A 20,854-nucleotide genomic window follows, 5' to 3' on the forward strand; every position below is an offset into this window, starting at 1 on the left:
AGAGAACTCAACAAAATGGCTACCTTGAGATCCCAAAAGTTTGAACTTAATTCTGAAAAACAACATTAAACAATATTTGTTTATACACCAGTTGTTTATCGAGTCAACGTGGCATTTTAGCAGGTGAATTCAACATTTGTGATCTTATTACTCAGTCAGAAGAACAAAGATAAACATTATCACTGAAATTTTTTAAAGGTGAACGTCTAAACCATTGTCGTTAGCTTTGCACACTTATCAATTTTTGCAGCATTTTTGCATATCTAATTATTTTTTTACGTTGCTCAACTCGCTAAGCCACTTAGTACAGTCATGAAATTTTAAAGATCAACTTATGGCGAAACTTAGATCCGGCGAAGTACTAGAGAAGACAACCATGAAGCGTCTGTTTCTGCTGTGACTTTTTCAGAACCAAATTTAAATCGAATATGCCATCTTTTGACCCGTACTTGAGACCACAACAAAATAATTGTATCGTGAACTTAAGCTACTAAATTTTTAATGATAAATTAATCAGAATTAAAGAAATACAAATTTCAGATTTCATAGGTCATCCAGAAAATTTTAAATCAAAAAAACATCGTGTTAACATCGAAGCCTTTTCAATGCCAAATTTTAGACATTTTGCACTCCAACTTGACACAGAAAGCAAGTATTTTTTTGCTTCAAGCCATTCTAATAAAAATGGACGATTCTACGCTAGAAAACAGCACTGATCATACAACTTCAAGAGAAATCAAGCCAAAACAGATTGCAGAAACGCGCATTGTTATGTGCTTTTAATCCCCAACTCAAAAATTGATACCAACAAATAATATTTCCATCAAGTCGCCTCATTAACTCAAACTCAAGACAAAATTAGTCTTCAAAAATGACTTACTTAAATAGTACTTAATGAATGCCCTTCATAATTTACATAACTTTATTTTGAGAAAACGGAAAAGCAACAAAAAAGAGTGCAAATTCGGTTAGAGCTTTGAAACCTTGAGGTCTTCGAAGCTCTATCTGAATTGTGTGGAACTGAATTTAATCCATGTTCACTCTACCCTCATTACTGACTTGAAGTCTCAATTTCGGATGACTCAAGAACACCCAAGAAATCAAATACGCACTAATCCGATGAATTTGGAAAAATCAATTGCAAACTTAGCGTGATGTGATACAGAGATCGTAAAGAAACATTCAACACATTCACGATAAAGGTTGCATAATAAATTCAAATGCTTTAGACTCATTAGTTGCGCGTCTTTAACAAAACTTGCTTTTCACTACACTTTGCCTTTTTCAGCCGTATAACCTACAAGAGCGTCTGCACTCTGAACTGAATTTGATTCGAGGACTGACGCCGATTAAAAATATCATACAAAAAACATAATTCGAATTCAGGCAAAACGGTACAAGCAAACACACTGATTCGAGAATAGCAATCCTGTTGTGACACACTGTACCTGAGACTTGAGCCAGACTTTCAGCTGCTAAAAACCGCGTTGTCTTAATGACTCATAGGAAAAAGCACTCGAACAAACACTGCAGAAAGCGCATCACAACGGTGACGCAAATGAACGAGATTTTTATGAACTCATGCGCAGTTTAAGAAAAAAAATTCCAAAAGAATAAAAACGTGTCGGCATTCATCAAAAACAATATTTCAGCAAACCCGCATGAGGATTGACCATTCACCGGAACTAATTTCATTTTAGTGCACCTGCATTCAAGCAACAGGTAATTTCTTAGGGCAAGATAATAAAATAAGTCTGAAATGGAAGCTCGAAGGGGCATGATGAATTCTCTCAATCAAAACGCAAAGCCAAACAATTTTTGCTCCGAAGATTTTTATGAATTTTGAGCAAACTTAACAAAAGCCAAACTAATCGCTGGCAACGTTACTGCTTCAATAAAGATTCCATTTGCTCTACAAGTACATATGGCCCTAACACGACCAGCTCAGGGCAAGAAAAAAGTTAATTCCAGTTCTGTGATGCAACATTCCAGCCATTATAAAACGTGTACGTCAAGAGAATTTTTCTTAAGCGACCTCGAAATTGATTCCAGCACGATTGCTACGGCTTGGAACACTAATGTTTTGTCACTAGATGACATGTAAAGCAGAAAGATTTTTCAAATAAAAACTTTTCTAGCTCAGTTACTGTTAGAAAACTCATCAAAATGGCTACCACGAGATCCAAAAATTTTGAAGTCAGTTCTGAAAAACAACATTTGTTTATACACCAGGGCTCGGATCAACAGCAGGTGAATCAACTTTTGTGATCTTATTATTCAGTCAGAAGAGCAAAGATAAAACATTATCACTTAAATTTTTCAAAGGTGAACGTCTAAACCATTGTTGCTAACTTGCACACGTATCATCTATTTGCGACACCCAGATTTATTGTTATTGCAGTTATTTTGATTGCGTCAACTCGCTAAGCCACTGAGTACAGTCACGAAATTTAAAAGATCAAATTATTGGGAAATTTAGAAGATCCGGCGAATTACTAGAGAAGAAAACCATGATCTGCTGTGATAATTTAGCAGCCGAAAACTCTCGTGTTCACCATTCCACTTTCAGCCAAAGTTCATTTGCAGGCACCAACTATTTGAAGCAGCGTGAAAAGTGTCTAGCTGTAACTAGTTGTTAGTCTACAAACAGTTGTTCGCAAGGAAAAACAAAGATAACAAACAGCGCACTGTCTTAATAAAAACGTCAAAATTACTCAAATCAAATACTCAGTTTTGTTTTTTTTAAGGAAATCTTTACACGATGGCCACTCTTAGGAACGGAAATAATCTAGTACGTACTTGATCCGTTTTAAATTTAAGATCTTAAGAAAAAACTACAATTATCTGTTTCTCTGGGCTCTTTAATTTAGACAATTTTTGTCCCGACCCCATTTTGTGGCGGGAACTGTGCTCAACTGGTTTTATTGAGTCAATGTTGGCCAATATATAGACATTAATGGTATAATTAGAAAGAAAGCCTATCCAGCGTAAAAATATAAATTATTACTTTTTAAATTTCTTCTTTTTCGAGGAGTTATCCAGGTTAAATTTTTGTGAACATTTGGCCGTTTTACGGGAATTTTGTTCACATGTGGCGCAATTTTCGACGAAGTTAAGACATTTTTGGCCAATTATTTTATTAAACCGTTCAACTCATTAGCGAGGCGGTCTTTAGTCGCATTCGAGTTTTTACAATCGAGAGCATTTGGGTTGTCGAGCCATATTTTTTAAGATCATCACTTTTAACAAAAATTAACCCAACTGAGAAATCAAATTTAGGCTGTGATTTTGGTAGAACAGTAAAGGGAGCAAACGAATAGGTAATTTCCAAACTGCTTGAAGACTTCACTGTTGTTTCTTGATTTTCGATCAACCAACAGCGAATAGTTTGTTAATATGTTTTCAAAAATTCAATGAAAATGCGAATCAATGAATCGCAATTGTTTCTACAAACGGTCTAAACAGGCATAAGAAACTCATATAAGGTTTTCTTTGAACAGGTTAACTCAAAGATTGTGCCATTGCGCCATGCAAATATTTGGTGACTTGCTGACTTCAGCCCGTATTTGTTGTTCTTCTGATGCAGATCCTGGGAGGAAAATTGGACTCCATAAGGAGGCATAAGTGAATTTTTACAGCGCTTCTTGTCAATAGTTTTTGGTTTTTATTGCTTCGACAGTCTTTTCGTGATTTGTAGTGAACTTATTAGACCAATTCAATCAGTTAAAAGACATTAGTTTTCATCGAAGAAGTTTGACTTTGTGCCGGCTTTTTAAGGAAAAACAAACCAACTTTTCATTTCGATCCATACTCATTTTTAATGTTTCCTTCTTATTCTCAAAAATTAAAAGTATCGTAACATGTATAATTCAGTCTTAGTGTCCCAGGGGCTTCATTTTGTAGCTGAAAATGCCGACAAAGACGCAATTTAACTTTAAATTTTCTTGGTGATTTTTGAATCCAACTTTGTTGATGTTTACTCTTCTTGTTACTATTGCCCGTCATTTTCTCGGTAACCGCAATTCAGAGTCGATGTATGCAGTTTTGAATACTGACTACAACGAAGTGGTTAGTAATTTTCAACAGTGTTACTTGTTTCAATAAGAGGATGCGTATTGCTTTTAACTTGGGAGTCACTAATTTCCAAAAACTTTTTGAGTCTCGCCAAATGTCCGTTTTCTCTCTTTTCGTTATTTTTTCTAGGTGGCTTTCAGCAAAATTATTGTTTTTAGTGTGAACTTTTTTAACAAAAACGATTTATTTGGACAAATTTATCATTATATTTCGAAAAATAGCGTTTTCCTTTGTCCAGATTTTTTCATTTATTTTTGCCTTTTTGTGTTGCGCACTATCAAAGGCTGACGTCAGTTATTAACTTTAGTCTTTCTTCGGATTTCAATTTGGGACATGTTCTCGAAAAATGTCTTATTCAGTTGTTTTCCTCTCTTTTAGTTACGACCATCGGAACATTATGGTGGCCATTATGGTGGCCCTCGACCTTCGCGCCGCTTTCGATATGGTTAATATTAACAAGCTCATCGAAAGGATTGAGAACCTGAATCTGCATGTGAACATCAAGAGATGGCTCAAGAACTACCTTCATGGAAGGCAAGCAAAAGTCGAGGTCCGGAACAGCGTGTCAAAAGGAAGGACAATCAGCAGCGGCGTGCCTCAAAGAGGTGTTACATCTCCTTGCTTATTCAACATCTACATGGCAACTGCTCCGACCCCTCCAGAAGACGTGAAGCTGGTAAGCTATGCCGACGATTGCACAGTTCTTTCCTCAGGACCAGTTATCTCCGAAATAGAGACGAAGACCAACAGTTATCTTGCAGTGCTCCTAAAATGGTTCGAGGAAAACAGCTTTGAACTTTCTCCTGGCAAATCATCGGCGACATTATTCACCACTTACTTAACGAATCAAGTAGAACGCTAAAAATAGAGGTGGAAGGCAACAGGAAACCAACAGAAAAACACCCAAAAATTTTAGGAGTCACCTTTGACCCGATGTACAAATTTGGTGCCCATGCGAAAACCGTAGCGGATAGAGTAGCGAAGAGAAACAACGTCCTCTGTGCCCTAGCCGGGAGCTCCTGGGGGAAGAATAAAGAGTTGCTACTCACTACGTACAAAGCTACAGGGAGAGCCATCATCAACTACGCGGCTCCCGTTTGGTCCCCTGGTCTGGCCGATTCGCACTGGCAGAAAATCCAGAGATGCCAGAACTCTGCCTTGCGAAGCGCCACTGGCTGCACGCGGATGACAATGGAAGACGATCTTCACAACGAGATGAAGATTCTACCCGTGCGAGACCACTGCCAGCTTCTATCAGCACAATCTCGGCTTCACAGTCGACACACCATCCTAACCATAGAATCAAGGACTCAGTCAGCGAAAGAGACATGCGGAAGACCCTGACAGAAGAATTCGGTAGCGATGTTGAAAGTGCCCCGGAAAGAAGCCACCCAAAATGGCTGAAGCGAGGCAACATCATACTTCACATTAAGTTCGTCAGGAAATCCATCTCAAAAATGCGCAACAACAAGGTTCTGAATGCCCCGCCACCCCCAATTCCGAGTCGGAGAAGAAGCTTCCCAGGAGTACCAGAGTCAAGCTCGCCCAACTACGAAGTGGTTATAGCAAGTTACTAAATTCGTACATGTCAAGAATCGACCCCGAAGTGCGTGACGTCTGCCCAGATTGCCAAGAGAGCCCGCATGACACGAAACATCTATTCGAGTGCAAGAAGAAACCCACCCACCTCACGATCGACAGCTTATGGTCGATGCCTGTCGAGGCCGCGTCCTTCCTCGGGCTCTAAAGGCATACCTACTGACGCCGAAGTCGACCCCGGACGGCTACAACATCAACAACCATCGGAACATGCATCAAATAAAGGGCATTCTTTTTGCTGAAGTTAGCTGCTGAATGTGTTTTCTTGATGTCATTTGTTACCGCATGCTTTATGAGTTTTTGGCAACCTGCTTCAAAAATTTAATAGGTATTAACCAAGCTGAATAATCATAAAGTTATGTTTCTTGACGGACCTTAGTGTTTGGTTTGAACAGTGGATAAAGTTGAATGCTGTTTTTTCTGCTCGAGAAACTGTATTAATGTTGATTTCTTTTTAAACTGAATGTGAAATGCGTTATTCAGTTCAACGTTTGTTCAATCTAGTGAAACAAAAATAACCAGACTGGTATTAGCCCGACTGGTATATGAAAAAATCAATATTCGGATTACGAAGCATGATCTACCCTTTATTATTTCACTTAAATTAGCTTGCCTAGCTAGCCTATACTTAGCTAGCCGAGAGCAAAGCAAAAATGTACCCCACAAGTTGATAACACAGCCACAGTAGAAACCACATAAACGTATTGCTCTGTATTTCGTCAGCTCTAATTTCTCGGCGATAAAACTTTCAATTTCATTCCAAGACAAATTTCAGAGCAATAACTTTATCATCTTCCTCAACCGTGAAGTGAAGTAGTCTTCAATCACACCATATCAGAGCTCTTCGTAATTATTCAGATTAATAATCAAACCATTTGAACGTTTCATAATTTATTAAAATTTTATAAATGGGACAATCAAACGTCGATTTATAAAGGGGTGTCTTTTTTTGTTCACTAAGATATCGAATTTGCTGAGTTGCTTTTACTAGAACCTTTTGCATTTAGCTCTTTGGTAAATTTAGCTTTCTTTTCTGCTAAAATTTCCACAATATCGCTGGAACTTTTCTGCAGATACGCTTTATGATGGGTACTCAAATAGGAAGTCCTCAAAAATGGGTTGCACTGTTTCTCAATTCTAAGTTCCGCAGGAACTGTTGGCAAATTATCCGCTCTTTGTCTCAAAATAGTATCCAAACGTTGCTTTAGCACCGGGTTTTCAGGGTCGACCTCTTGTAGAGTAAATCTGACCATAGTATGGGTGTATTCATGTCCGGGTAGTACGAGCGTATTCTCAGGGAAAATATCGACAATCCTCTGAAGAGTGGCAGCCATTACAACACTTGGACATTCGAACATGTTTCCGATTCCGTTAAGGAATACGCAGTCACCAGTAAACAGTAAAGATTGGTATTTACTATCCTTTCTTAGTTCAGAACTCGTTCCATCGTTAGCTTTAAACGCTTCCTCACAGATAATTCGAGGAATCACTTTTTCGTACTGATAGACTTGAAGGTTCGAGAACGAATCATTCAAACCTCTTTGAATTGATAGCTCTGTCTCGCTCTCCATGTTGCCTTTGATAGCGTTTTCATCACCTAAATAACAGAAATTCTGCTAGCAAAAAAAAACTAACGTTTTACTACTCTCGACTTTTTGCTCCGACCCCACTTCTGGGGGGGGGGGGACATACGCCTAACTGAATTTTTGTTCAGTCAGTTTTGGCCGATCGAACAATCTATCAAAGCGAATAAGTGGTTTCATTCAAAAGCCTGTCAAGTGTAGAATACGTCATAAAATTTTTTCAATCAAAGTCCGTTCTTTTCGAGAAGTTATCGGGATTTAAAGTTTTGGCACAACTAAAACCTTGTCTAAACACGTTTGAGGTTTTGTATACTTTGAATGTCCAGAATGACACCTAGTCTGAAGGCCTCTGGCAATTCGGACAATTTTGAAAGTTTGTCAACCATGATCAAACGAGGTTTGCGGTTTGTGAATTAAAATTAATATCATTTAAACATAAATTACTAACGTCGAACGAACTGCTCTCAAACGACAAGCGAGCGGTTGGCTTCAGTAGTACCTAGCCGGGGCTTAGGGATGTTAGCACTGGGGGGATAGGGGGTTGGAATTCCCACGCGTTGGGGTATAACTGGACGAGAGGAGGGTTCAAACCACCAGGTGGAGGAGGCTGAACGGTGGGAGTATTTGGGGAGGGGATGGAGTGGTAACTGAAGGGGGTCCAAACTTTTAAGATTAGGAAACCGCCCTTAACATAATGAAATTTTCTTCTTAAAACAGTTTTGGTGAATCGCATACTTAGAAACTGGTATAGCTCTAAGAGAGCACCTCAGCCACTTAGTGCCCTCCGGGCTTTACCCGTATATCCCGTTTTTAAGGACGAAAAGTTGAAGGGGTCAGACGAAAAATCGGTCAAGTGAAAAATCGCATAATGAAGACCACAGGACTTATATAATTGTTATAAACTTTGCTTGAGAGTAACTAAATCCATAAACCGACAAACATCAGATGAATTGCTCTCGAACGACAGACGGGTGCAATTTAATTAATTCAGAGGTATCATATTATAGAAATTTCGGTGCAAAAAACTTTTCCACTGGGGTTCGCACCTGGACCTCCAGGCTGGCAGACTGACATCTTTGCCACTCAGCTACAAAGGCTTTGACTACCTTTCGCTCGCAATCTCTTTAAGCAACGGACTTTATTTTAGAACGAGAGAAACTAGGATCTTTCAAAAATGAACAACTAAAGGATGAAAAAGTCACGAAGTCAATGAATATTCTAGATCAAAAGTGCAAAAGCGGCAAGCGAAAATTGTTCATTCAAAATATACACACGCTTACAATAATTGCTTCAAACTTCGTTCGAGATTAATTAAAAATTACACAATTAGGCAATCAAAAGTCAAAATGCCGGGCAATAGCTCGAAACAAAACACACAAAAAATTTCAATTCAAGAAAAGAAATTATCCTTTTCAAATTTCAAAAAAATTGTGTCTCTCAAGCAAAAGGGCCTTATATTTATATACAGCCAACGAAGCAAACAAATACAACCGCTGCATGGTAGAACTAACCGACAAAAGTTGCTCCATACTCTTGACGAGGAATGAAACGGCGGAAAAAAATCTAGGTGTACGATAAAAAAAAACTTCAATTAAAGCAATGCTTATCTTTGAGTCATATAAAAATTCGACTTCAAGTTTACCTACAGCCGTAATGTTATCTATACCAAAGATAATTCAAGTGCTTGCGTTAGAGCTAATTTTGCAACACAAGATTTAAAATTTGACAATGAATTCAATTTTGGCGCAATTTTAATAGTAAACTACCACCAATTAAGCAACTTTTGTTATTTCAAAATGTGCAAGTTCTGGCTCACTTCATTAGCTATCATTTCGAAATTCTGGGCTTCATGCCTCGAGCCACTAACCCAGTTCTCGATGAACCCCAGAAGTTATAAGTGACTTCTAGCAGAGTGACCTATACTTAATCTTCTTTAAACTCCGAATGAGAGGAATCTAATACGAAAAATTCAATAAGTCGCGAGCAATTAAAAACTTGTGAAATTAGGAACAAAATAGAACTTTTCTTCCGATGTTTTTGGTTTATAGAGTTCACATAATTACGTTTTTCATACATTGCGCATAAGCACTATTTGTCAAGGTTTCACGTACTGTGCAATTTTCAATTTGAAAACTCGAAGCTGGAGATGGCTTACGAAATTATTTAATTCCTCAACGTACAACTTCGTATTAATTTACCTGACGAGTGTGTAGACAGAGGAGTGAGACAATATAGAGCATGTCCAACAGTGTGACCTGAAACAAACAATGGACATATGACTTAATTTTTTTTCGAACCTCGTGAAGATCAAAGGTCAACTATAATAAGGACAAAGTGCGTATTAAATGATCAGACAATCTGAGGACATCCATATTTTGCACAAGGCGACAACCATTATTAGACATGGTAAAACGCTGGTAACAATTTAAGATATTTTCCGAAAAGCTTTCTTTTTCATTCATTTTTCATCAGTGAGATGTGTACTGGTTTCCATGAAACTCATTTGATGAACTGTTTTACACCAAAAATTTCCGGTTGTTTCTCTTTGCCATTCTTAAAAACTGATTTATTTTGGCGATAATATACATACAAAAACATAACCGACTAACGTTGGCATGCGGGGGTGGGGGCAACGGTGGGAGGGGGTCTTTGGCTGGACTGGGCCCTTACTGCCTGAACGATGTGCAGGGGTGGGGATTGTGGGGGGGGGGGGGGGTTGTTGGGGGGAGGGGGTGGGGTTTCAACCTCCAAAAACCTTCATCATAAGTATAAGTCTACATGTTTATCCCAATTTTGAGGACCAAAAGTGAAAGGGGTCAGACGAAAACGGTTAAGCAAAAAATCGCATAAAAAAAGACCGACCGGACTAACATAATTGCTACAAACTTCGTTTGAGAGCAATTAAAACAAATTGGTATCGTCATTGGATTCAATTTATACTTCAATACTACAATGAACAGAAGGTGCGCCAACATGCCTGCAGGGATTAGATCAATTTCCTTAATGGGACATCATGAACCACTCAAAGCTACGCTGATGCTATTCAAGTTTTTTTTTATCTCCGTTAAGTTTCACCTGATTTTAATCAGAATATCAATTGCAGTACGATACGATCCAATCGACAAATAAATTTGAGAATAAGATTTTCCTTCATGCACAGCTCTTTGAGCGACTTGAATTTGAATTAGTTTACCAGCTACAGTTAACAAATTTGTAGAAAGTTACAAAAGAAAAACTGCCTGGAGGGGTCTCTAACGAGTCGTAGACTCAACTAGTAGAGGCCCAGAGAAAGAATCGAAGAGCACCAAAAACAGAAAAGGTTAGGCGACACAAAAGAACCGTTTGATTATTGATTGATTTTGTTTTATATATAGGTTAGCGAATACCTTAAAAAAACTTTCTGTAATCAGCATTGGACATTTTATTTATTTTTGGGAAAAAGTTCATTCTCCTTTACAAAATTATATGCTTTACGTATTTGGTTTTTCAGCGCGTTTTTCATAACATTTGAGCAGTGTTCCCCTTGTTTTGCCTCTAGTCGGACGACGTTCCTTCTGTTGCTTAAAGTTCAAATGATCAAAGTTTGATGTACCCCTCACTTGCGTAAACATTTCGTTGAGAAGCTCAGCAATGCACACTTCGTAGACGGTTAAGATGTTGTTTTTATCCATGATATCGGAAACGCTGTCACACTTCCCTTTGAAAAAATTGCTCGTATAATCCTTTTCTGCATTTTTACCATTCCATCTAATAAAACTTTGAATAAATATTCTAATGAAATCAATCTAATAAATAAATAATATAATGAAATCAAACTCAATGCCATAGAAGCTTTTAACGACTCAAACGAGTATTTCCAAAATAAAAGATAAATTTCTAGCAAAGCAAAGTGATAAAAATTTCTATGTGAATGGAAGCATTTTAGCTTAAAACAGTCGATCTGGAAAGTTATATCGGAAGCAGGAAAACCTAATTACGGAAAAAGCGTCCAAAATGGTATGCTCTTCTATGTGCAATAAGAAAAAGTTTTCCACAAAACTTCATAACTGACGTTGAAACTGCATCTACTTAGCCAATTGATTTGTAAAAATTGGAAGCCCCCTACCAATCCTCGCCCTGTAAAGTTAATGTTCCTAATTTTGATCTAGTGTCTACCAAAGCCAAAATCCCTCGTTAAACCCTCGTTTCCAACCTTTCTAGATTAAATTTGAGTAGATAAATTGAAACATTATAGCTCACGTAGCCTTTAAATTTGACTTAGAGTTCAGCAGAATAGGTTTAAATTTATATCGCTTTTGATCTGTATTATCTAACACCACCATATCTAACACCAAGTGAAATTTAAAAGCTACGTGAGCTATAATGTTCCAATTTACATATAAACTTAATCTAAAAAAGTTGGGAAAATTGCATTTTATTAATTAACGTGGGGTATTGGCTATGGTAGTAACTAGCTCAAAGTTAGGAACGGTAGCCTAACAGGGCGAGGAGGGGTAAGTGGATTTGGTCCAATTTTCGCAAAATTTGCATTCATCGTGAATATATATCACCCCGTGATTTCTGGTGAAACACGCTTAAAGATTGTAAAGCTTTCAGTGAATTTCAGGGAAATTTCGAAGCTTGAAGCATCCCGTTCTACCAGCGTTTAAGGTCAGATATACGTCAATTTTCTCCAAACGAAGACATTGACTCAGATACTTGATCACCAAACAATTATCACCTAAAGAGAAGACCTAAGATGAATGAAAATCAGCAGCATTGTAAAATCTCATCGATAAACAGATATTATCGACCCAAAAAGTACCCAACTCGATCCTTCAGAGCCTAAATTTATATGAAAAAATATATAACGAATTTTTGCCAGCGAGGTCAAAAATACATGACCGTGTTGAAGAGGTTATCAATCTCACATTGTTCAAGATAATTTTTAGCATATTTTTCAACCGTTTGTGGTTGCACAGAAATTATAAACTTAACAAGTGTCTGTTGCCATTTGAAGAAAAAAAACTTGCGTTTAATATTGACTTAGTGCTAATCTTTCGAATTAAACCTATCGAGAAATCAGGAAAAGATAACTTTGTAGAACTAAAAACAAAACTGGGTGACCATAGAAACAACAATTGTAAACTTAACCGACAAGGGAATTGATCTCAAATGTCCGGCAAGCGGTTGCCTTCGGTAGTAGCCGGTTGGCTCTTGAAGATACCATTAAAGGGTTTGCTGAGTGTGGCGGTGGTGGGGGAGGACCTTTGGGACGGGGTCAATATGATTAAAAAACTAAAATTATAAACAAGTTTTTCATTAATTTTAATCTATCACTCAACACCCAGAAAAAATAGACTTAAAAACACAGTAATTTTTACTCACAAACACCCGAAAATGCGTATTGTAATACACTAAACCAAAAAACTAAAAAAAACGTGGTCAAAAAACGGGGGGAGGGGTCAAACTCCAAGCGAGTGTGGTCAACCTTTGAGAATTGCTCTTCACACCATGAATTTTTCGTCTACGCTGATTCATGTAGTTCCACACTGATAATAAACTTAGACCGCACGGTCCTGAGGGCTTAACCTGTTTATCCTGTTTTTGGAGCCGAAAAGTGCAATGGTCAGACGAAAAAATGAACAGACGAAAAAACGAACTAGCGGGCCTATAACCACTATGGTACCCAAAAAGCTACATACCGCGTCATTTCTGCTTTAAAAGCAGTATTCTTGCTTCATACGCATGATTTATTTGCGCTAAGGCTTGAAAATCGAGCGGCAGATCTCCAAAATTGTCAAAAATTCTCCAGTCAGTAAAAGATGTTTTAAAAGCTCAAAAAGCCTCTCTAGAGCGAATCAGAGTTACTCATATCACTTTCTCTTGCTACGATTAAATATCTAGAGGTAGAGTTAGACGTATTCTCAGAAAAAATAGAGTTTTTTCCCGAAAGGCTGCAAAAAAGTCAGTTCGAAAAAAAGCGTTTCGTTCAAAATGGCGTGTCAATGTGCTCAAGCAGCCTTTCTCGTTCTAACAGAATGTTGTTTTTACTGATAAAAAAAGGGTGTGCATCTCCAGCAACTGAATTGTTCGAGTTTTTCGAAATGAAACGAGATTTGAAAAAAAACGCAAAAAATTTTGAGTTCTGACAAACGATCACTTATTTTTGGGGTGCAACACGATCACATGGGGTGGCCAAACAAGCTATACACGATTATTTAAAAACTTTGAATAATTGGAACAAAATTGACCCAGATATCGTTAAAAAACCAGTATAAAAACTATACAAATCGTCTGCTAGATATTAAAAAAGATAAAGGCGCAATGACGCGTTATTAGAGAACAAATTTGAACTAAAAATGTTAAATTATTTGATGTTTGTAATGCTTATTAAAAAAATCTTCAACTGTACGTAGCTTTTTGGTACTATAGTGTATTTGCTACAAACTTCCAAAATAAGCAAAAATCACATTGAGAGACAGGAAAAAGCAATTTTGACAGTAAGGTACGTCAAGTTTTTGAGAAAAACACAATTCAATGATGTGCGACAATTTGGTCAGAAAAATTATTATCTCACCCGGCATTTCGTAGGCCACCACTTTAGCACTAGTGAAGGGCTGATGAAAATGTAACTCTTCCGTGTCGCGAAATGTCCGATTGCTAAGGTAAGCACCGTCATCTTCAGACGCAAATATTTCTATTTCAGGATACCTCTCCAACAGCTCACCATTGCCAGCACAGTGGTCCCAATGTTTGTGTGTACACAAAATAGCGATGGGCTAAAAGTTACAAGGCAATGAAAAAAAAACTTTTAAACGTTTGCAACTTACTTATGATTTCATTTCGATGTCACATCTTTTTTTGCGCATTTGGAGTAACTTGACAACCGTTCGGTCAAAATTTTTCCATCATTCCATATATAATTCGTTTACTTATATACACTATATTAATTACCCTACACTTTCGCCCATTCGATATATAACCCACGGTGAACAGACAAAACAGTTTCAGGCCAAAATATTTCCAAATTGCGAAATATTCAAACAAATATCGAGACAACGGTCCCAGAAAAAAAGCCCCAATTAACAATCGGATTAGACGCCTACTTAACAATTAATAAACAAATAAGTTAAGTTATGCATAGGATTTCATTAAACTAATAGTAAGCTGATTACAACATTGTTTAGCTCAAATTTGAAATCACAAATTTGAAGCCGAAAGGTATCCAAAATTAAGAGAATTCAAGGACAAAAATTGACCTGAAAGTTGGAGTTTCTCTCAAAGAATTCTAGCACAGGTGTGGCGTCTCCCGGATCTACGATAAGAGCACTGTTGCAGAGCAAGTCTACTATGATGTAAGCATAGTTATCCAGACAAAATGGGATCACATGAAGCTGAACATTTCCATAGGTGAAGGAGATCTCTTTACTGTGAGCTGAAGGTTCAAAAGCACGCAAAGACTCGCTTTGTGTATGCAATTATGCAATACTCAAAAACCACCCCAGCGAAACAGGAAAAACTGGAATACAGTACACGGGGAGTGATTTTCAAACTAAGTTCAAATGCCCCCCCCCCCCCATAATTGGTTTTTTTTCACCTTTACAATGGTGTACATATAGATAAAGAAAAGGACAATACAGCCAATCTTTTAACCTATATGAGAGCATTTATACACATCGTAATTTATACTTCCACACCTTATTTGCCTCTACCAATCATTATCAATGCTAGTTTGTTAAGATGCAAATGCAAAAAAACAATTCAGAGCGAGAGGTACAGGACCACGAACTTTGGAGGATCGGATACCAATCAGATATTCAGGCAACTTATCCTTTCTTTTATTAAAAAAGCGAGTCTTTGGTGACCTTTCTTTTCGATTGATTTGAACTTCTTTTCCGCAGTGGCAAGGTTGTGTGAATGATAATAGTACCCAACACTCGTGTTCGCATACATGAAGTAGGCCGCGCGAAAGAGGCCTGTTTTAACCACCTCCATTTAAAGGCTAATAAATGATAAAACAAACTACAGTCCAAATATGTAGGTGAAGATAGCAACAGCCGCTAACTAACTAACTAATAACTAAACTAGTGGCAAACTAATAACAAATAAACTACAGACAACTACAAGCTGTTGGTAAAGCGATAAGTTGGTGTTCTAACAGCGAAAGGTGTTGCATCGGTGCTCACAAACATTGAAAGGGGAGACCAAACATGACTTCTTTGACAATGTAGTGCCAAAATTGAACTAGATACCATTCTGATCCGGTCTGAGTGGTGCTTTAAGTAAGCTTAACTGTTATTGAACCTGTCGTGTTCACTTCCTTTAAACAAACTTCCATTCCCATAATACTTTCTCCCTTTCTACCAATCTCTGAAATACATGCACATAAAAATAACAGGGACAGACAATTGATTTTACCTCTCACACTACCTTGTTCATGCCTTGTTTGCAGTGCAGTGCTACTAAATCTGGGATAGAAAGGGCACTATACCAATCAGTATTGACATAAAGCTGCAATGCCATGCTACATAAAATCCTGGATAAACCACCCACACATATACAAACAGCGTTGATATTTTGGCATCAAGTTTCTCCGCAGCCGGCGACAACGGAACAATATTTGCTTAATTGATAATTTATAAACTCAGACATTGGAAAACAATTAAGGTAGACAAACTTTCCTGCTTTGGTTTTCAACAATGGATTTAAAATATTCAACAAGGAATAAGCTACCTCCTCAGTATTTTCCACATTGAGTAAGAACACTGCTGCATTCTTTGTAAAGAGGACTTTTCAGGTAGCAACCACAAATCTATAGTCCAGAGCCTAAAGCCCTTAGCATTCTTGAACAAATGAACAAAGGAAAGATTAGTTGGCTTTCAGCGAATTCACCTCTTTGAAATAGTCAGAAAATCTGACGATTAACTGTGCATGAGTGAATACAGCTGATAAGTTATGCAGATTTGGCCCAAAAGTTGAACAAAATTGGAACTGAACTGAAGATTTTGGAAAGCTATGATTTGAACATACGGAATACAAAACCTACTTTAGAGTACTTGGAATAGCCAAAACGCTTTTCCTGCTGATTATTAAGGATACATGTAGGTATTTTGATTACCTCATCAAAGACAGAATAGATAAATTGCAGATTTATTCAATTTGGAAAATAACGAAAAATTCCACTTGAAGAGAGTTATGAAATGCAATATGTCATGGATCCCATTTATGTGCAATAGGTGTTTATGAACAAAAGGAATGTTGGTAACATGCATTGGCCTACCAAATGCCGCTTCAATTTGTTGACAAACTGAGGCAAGCGAAGGAAACCGAGGTAAGTTAAATGACCCATATTCAAGTATTTAATTTTGATATGAATTTAATTAAAACAAAGTTATTTTCAGTTGAATAACAATCATTGAACGCAAAAAAACTACAAAATCAACCTGAAGCTTGTGTTTGATAACTAAGACAGTCTGTGAGCTCCGTGGAGCTCTTTAAAGACTACCAGTCAAATAACATACAACAGCAGAGCTACAGATCATCACATTGAGAACAAAATTGTCGAGATAACTCAAAAATTTCAAATAAAAATTACGTCAAATTACAAACTGTATTATTTTTTGAAGATAGACCACTAGCAGCTTAAACGGACAGATTGCTTCTGATTTAACAGCCAAAACAAAAAAAGCAAATCGTTAGGTCAGTACAGATACGTGTCCAGTAACTCATTGATTACCGGAAGTTGCACTCACTCCTTCTGTTCTATTCTCTTCTAAGTTCTCTTAAAGGTTTACATCTTTTCCTCAATTAAGCATTATAATAGTCAAGCTGGTTATGATATGTTTGGAATCGTATCAGAGCAAAAATGAGAAGAAACGTCAGATTAAGCGTAGAAAAACAAACTAAATGTCAGGAATTTCTTCAAAGCACAGATAATAGAAAAAGACGCTGGTTGGTTACTGTTCGTGTAGAAAAAGGCTTAGTTAAAAAATAAAAATTATTTTAAATTCCAGAAAAATCTACGTAGCACCTGAAAACCACAAGAAATTATCTCTATTTTCTAAAAAAAATACAGATCTCGAGAATACATGGCTACCCCCAATCTTAACGTAATAACAATTGCTAACTACGAGTTAATTTGGAATGCATTTCCGAATGAAGCGCCCCGAATGCCGTTGCTCGTTGAAAAATATCTTGACAGGAAGGCATCAAATAAAATTACTCATTCAAGTCCAATGTTTTTTTTAAATGATAACTTTGATACGAGCTTAAAAAATAAATGCACGTTTTTTGAAGAGAAACAGCTATCAATAACACAGCCGGCAGTTTGCCGGAAAACAGCCGCCGTTGACGCACTTGATGCACATCGGGATTGAAACAGAAAAAGAGAAAAAAGAAGAGATAAATTGACCGAATTTTTTTGCTGTTTTTTTTCATTGTCATAAAGTGTTCTAAATTACCGTTCAGTTTCGGTTGGATTCTAAAATAATACTTAATTCAGCTTCTAATCTGAAAGCTAATAAGCTTAATTCCAATGTCAGCTAGCGAACACTAATGACCTTCGATAACCTAATTCTCAATGACATAATGACCGGGCTTTATCTGTTTATCCAGTCTCTTTTGATTTTGAGCTTTTGACTTTGACAGTATTCACCACTTTGCGTAAATTGCGTAATTGAATGCTAGAAAGAATTTAAAATCCATTCGGTTGAAACAGTGAGTGAAGCAAGTCAGAAGTCAAACGTGAAAATGGCGACTTATGTAAAACGAAAAACGTGATCAAAAGGTATAGCGAATTGAAAAAAGGAGAGCCCTTAAATAATAGCCGTTGTGAGGCTAACGGCGGCCATATAAAGTTACGATAAACGCATAATAAAAACCTTTTCCAAAGAAATGTTTGTACATAATTTTATTTCAATCAGTATTTATTAAGCCAAGAAAATAGATTACTATTAGCATCAGACAACTACCCGAGCACTTAAAAGAGTAAGACTTCACGGGAAGTGAAGAGAGCACAGAATTGCAAAGGTTCCCAAATATTCAGAATCGATTAAAAAAGAGATATTCAGTTTGAAAAAAAACAAACTAACCAACTAACGTCGGGCGAGTTGCCCTCAAGCGAGTGGTGAGCGGTTACATTCGTCAGCAGCTAGCTGCCGCATACGGTGGGAAGAGGGTTTTGATGGGGAGGCAAGGGTTCGATCATGATATTTAGTTGTATTCAGTTTTCATAAATAACCTTCAGAAATGTAAACTGAACATTTGATGTTTTTTCTCATCTGTAAAAGTAGCGTGCAGGATCTAGCGTGCAGGGTTACGGGTTGAATGTGGAGCGTGGATAGGGAGTAGTCGTTTTTTTGGGGGGGGGGGGGGTGGAGGTTAAATTCTCAGAACAGCGCTTCTCACAATGAAATCGTCTCCTCAGGTGAATCGTATACTTTAAACCCAGTAATGCTCTAAGCAAAATGCTCCGAGACCAAATGCACTCTGGCCTTTATCTGCTTATCCCGTTCTCGACAAAAAGTCTATTGTCCAGACAAGAAAAACTATCGGGAAAATTTGGTAGTACGAAAAAGTGCACCAAAAAGGACCAGCAGGATTAATAAAATTGCTTAAAATTTTGTTTGAGAGCAATTAACAAGAAGAGAATGGTAGAGGTCACAAAAGAATTTTAAAATTAAACCTACCGACCAATAGAAATAAATTGGAAATTGAACGACGAACAATTAGTGTAGCATACTTTCACAGACGAGAAAAAATTTCAAATGTTCAATTTACATTTCTGAAGATTATTTATGAAAACTAACGCGAAAAGCGACCAGGAAAAAACATATCCTTTCCAAATCATTGATATTTGTGAACAACCTTTAAGTGTTTTAGCTGCTACTCAACCATTAAGTGTTCCAACCCTTTAATTAATAATTAAATGGAATCAAAAAGAGAAATGAGTGCTCCACCAAAGTAGACACAGATTATAGGAAAAACTGTTTCCTTTATAGTGAATTGAAATCAAATGAACAGAAAAAAAATCAGCAGTTATGCGAAATTTTCACATCGCTAACTATCCATCCAACCCAAGACCAAAACACTTAGAAAATTAGAATATTTTTTACAAACAACTTTTTAAAAATCACATCTCAAAAGCTTATGAAAAATATTTCCACGGCAGCGTCACAAGTTGGTATCAGTATATACTCAGCCATGAAAAAAGCAGTTGATATTGTTCTACATTCTGCAAAATATGAAAAATTTTGCAAAACGAATTGAACGAAAAGTTGGCGTTTGAAGCAAAAATGATACGGCTTTTCAAAGATGTATTAAAATCCAGCTATTCTATTGAACATGCCAGCCAAATGCTACAAAATAAATTTCTGCTTTTCTACTCATCCTAGATTTGACGCGTACATATCTGATGACATATTTAGTTGTATTTTAAACTAAAAACTTTTCAATTGACCTCTTAGATTTACAAACGCACAAAGAAAATATCCGAACAAGAAAAACTACGAAATATCAACAACTGCAAGTCTATAATCTTAATTGCAACACTCTCTAGTCTCAGTTATTAAAATTTAATCAGCAGCCAAAGATTACACAACGTAAACAAAGCAAGAGCAATTAAAACTCTGTATTTGACACCAAATGATGAAAAAATAGTTGAAAATCAGGTTTATGCCTATGTGTAGAGAATTAACCAAAACCGATTAACGTCGCGACAACTCCTCTCAAATGACTGGAATTGCAATCGGAGGTTTTATGGGTGGTCGACCTAGCGGCGTAACAGGAGGGATGTGTGGGGCGGGGTGTCAAACGCTAAGAAGCGCCTTCACACTATGATTTTTCATCTTCTCAAGAGACTCGGTGGAGCGCACAGTTTGACACTACAAACACCCTAAAAAGCTGTTCAGCGTCCTGCTGGCTCATAATGCCCTGCTGGCTTTACATAATTATCCCCTTTTTGAGGACGAGAAGTTGAATGATCTCACGAAAAATAAGTCAAACGAAAAGCCGGTAGCATGAAACATGACCGACCAACGTCGAGCGAATTGCTATCAAACGACCGGCGAACGGTTGGCGTTGTTAGTAGCCAGCTGGGGCTCAGGGATGCTAGCATTGGGGGGGGGGGTGACTGGAGTGTGTATGTGAGGGGGTCAAGCGATGGGGGGTAGAGTTGCGAAGTTTAGATGAGAGGGAGGGGTTCAAATCGACAGGTTCAGGAGGAAGGCGGGGTTGCTGTTCCTAAGGGGGGGGGGGGTTGACTGAGGGCGGTCAAACTTCTAAGATTAAAGAACTGCCTTTCACAACATGAAATTGTCGCCTCAAAACAGTTTTGGTGAACTGCATTCTTAGAGTATATTAAGGCTTAGAGTATAAACAGGTCATCAGAGATTACAGTAGCCGCACGTTAGTTGCTTACAAGGACGACATTTAATTAGTAGACTTTTCAACCACATGTCTGCATTTCACCTAATAAATCAATCAAAATTTTTAGAGCATTAAAAATTTATCTGACCCTAAACAAGAATATTTTAGGTGGAAAAAATACAGACATCTTACTTGTTACTCAAAACAAAACAATCTCAGATCATGGACTGGATGTTATAGGTACAGGACAT

General features: G+C 37.4%; 2 protein-coding genes across 2 annotated transcripts in view; both read right to left on the reverse strand.

Moving 5' to 3' along the window:
• The window catches only part of LOC142358495 (proteasome subunit alpha type-1-like), a 209,505-nt gene that overhangs the window by 129,560 nt on the left and 59,091 nt on the right, over positions 1–20,854 (reverse strand). The window lies entirely within an intron of this gene.
• On the reverse strand, positions 6,533–15,972 carry LOC142358485 (hydroxyacylglutathione hydrolase-like). Its single transcript, XM_075409884.1, has 5 exons — positions 15,104–15,972; positions 14,498–14,673; positions 13,816–14,017; positions 9,455–9,511; positions 6,533–7,270 (listed from the first exon to the last, which is right to left on the reverse strand). Exons 1-5 carry the CDS (start codon positions 15,231–15,233, stop codon positions 6,630–6,632), a joined length of 1,206 nt encoding a protein of 401 aa, XP_075265999.1. The 5' UTR covers positions 15,234–15,972; the 3' UTR covers positions 6,533–6,629.

The sequence above is a fragment of the Convolutriloba macropyga genome, chromosome 2 (genome assembly GCF_964194025.1).
Source record: "Convolutriloba macropyga chromosome 2, txConMacr16.3, whole genome shotgun sequence".
Classification (NCBI taxonomy): domain Eukaryota; kingdom Metazoa; phylum Xenacoelomorpha; order Acoela; family Convolutidae; genus Convolutriloba; species Convolutriloba macropyga.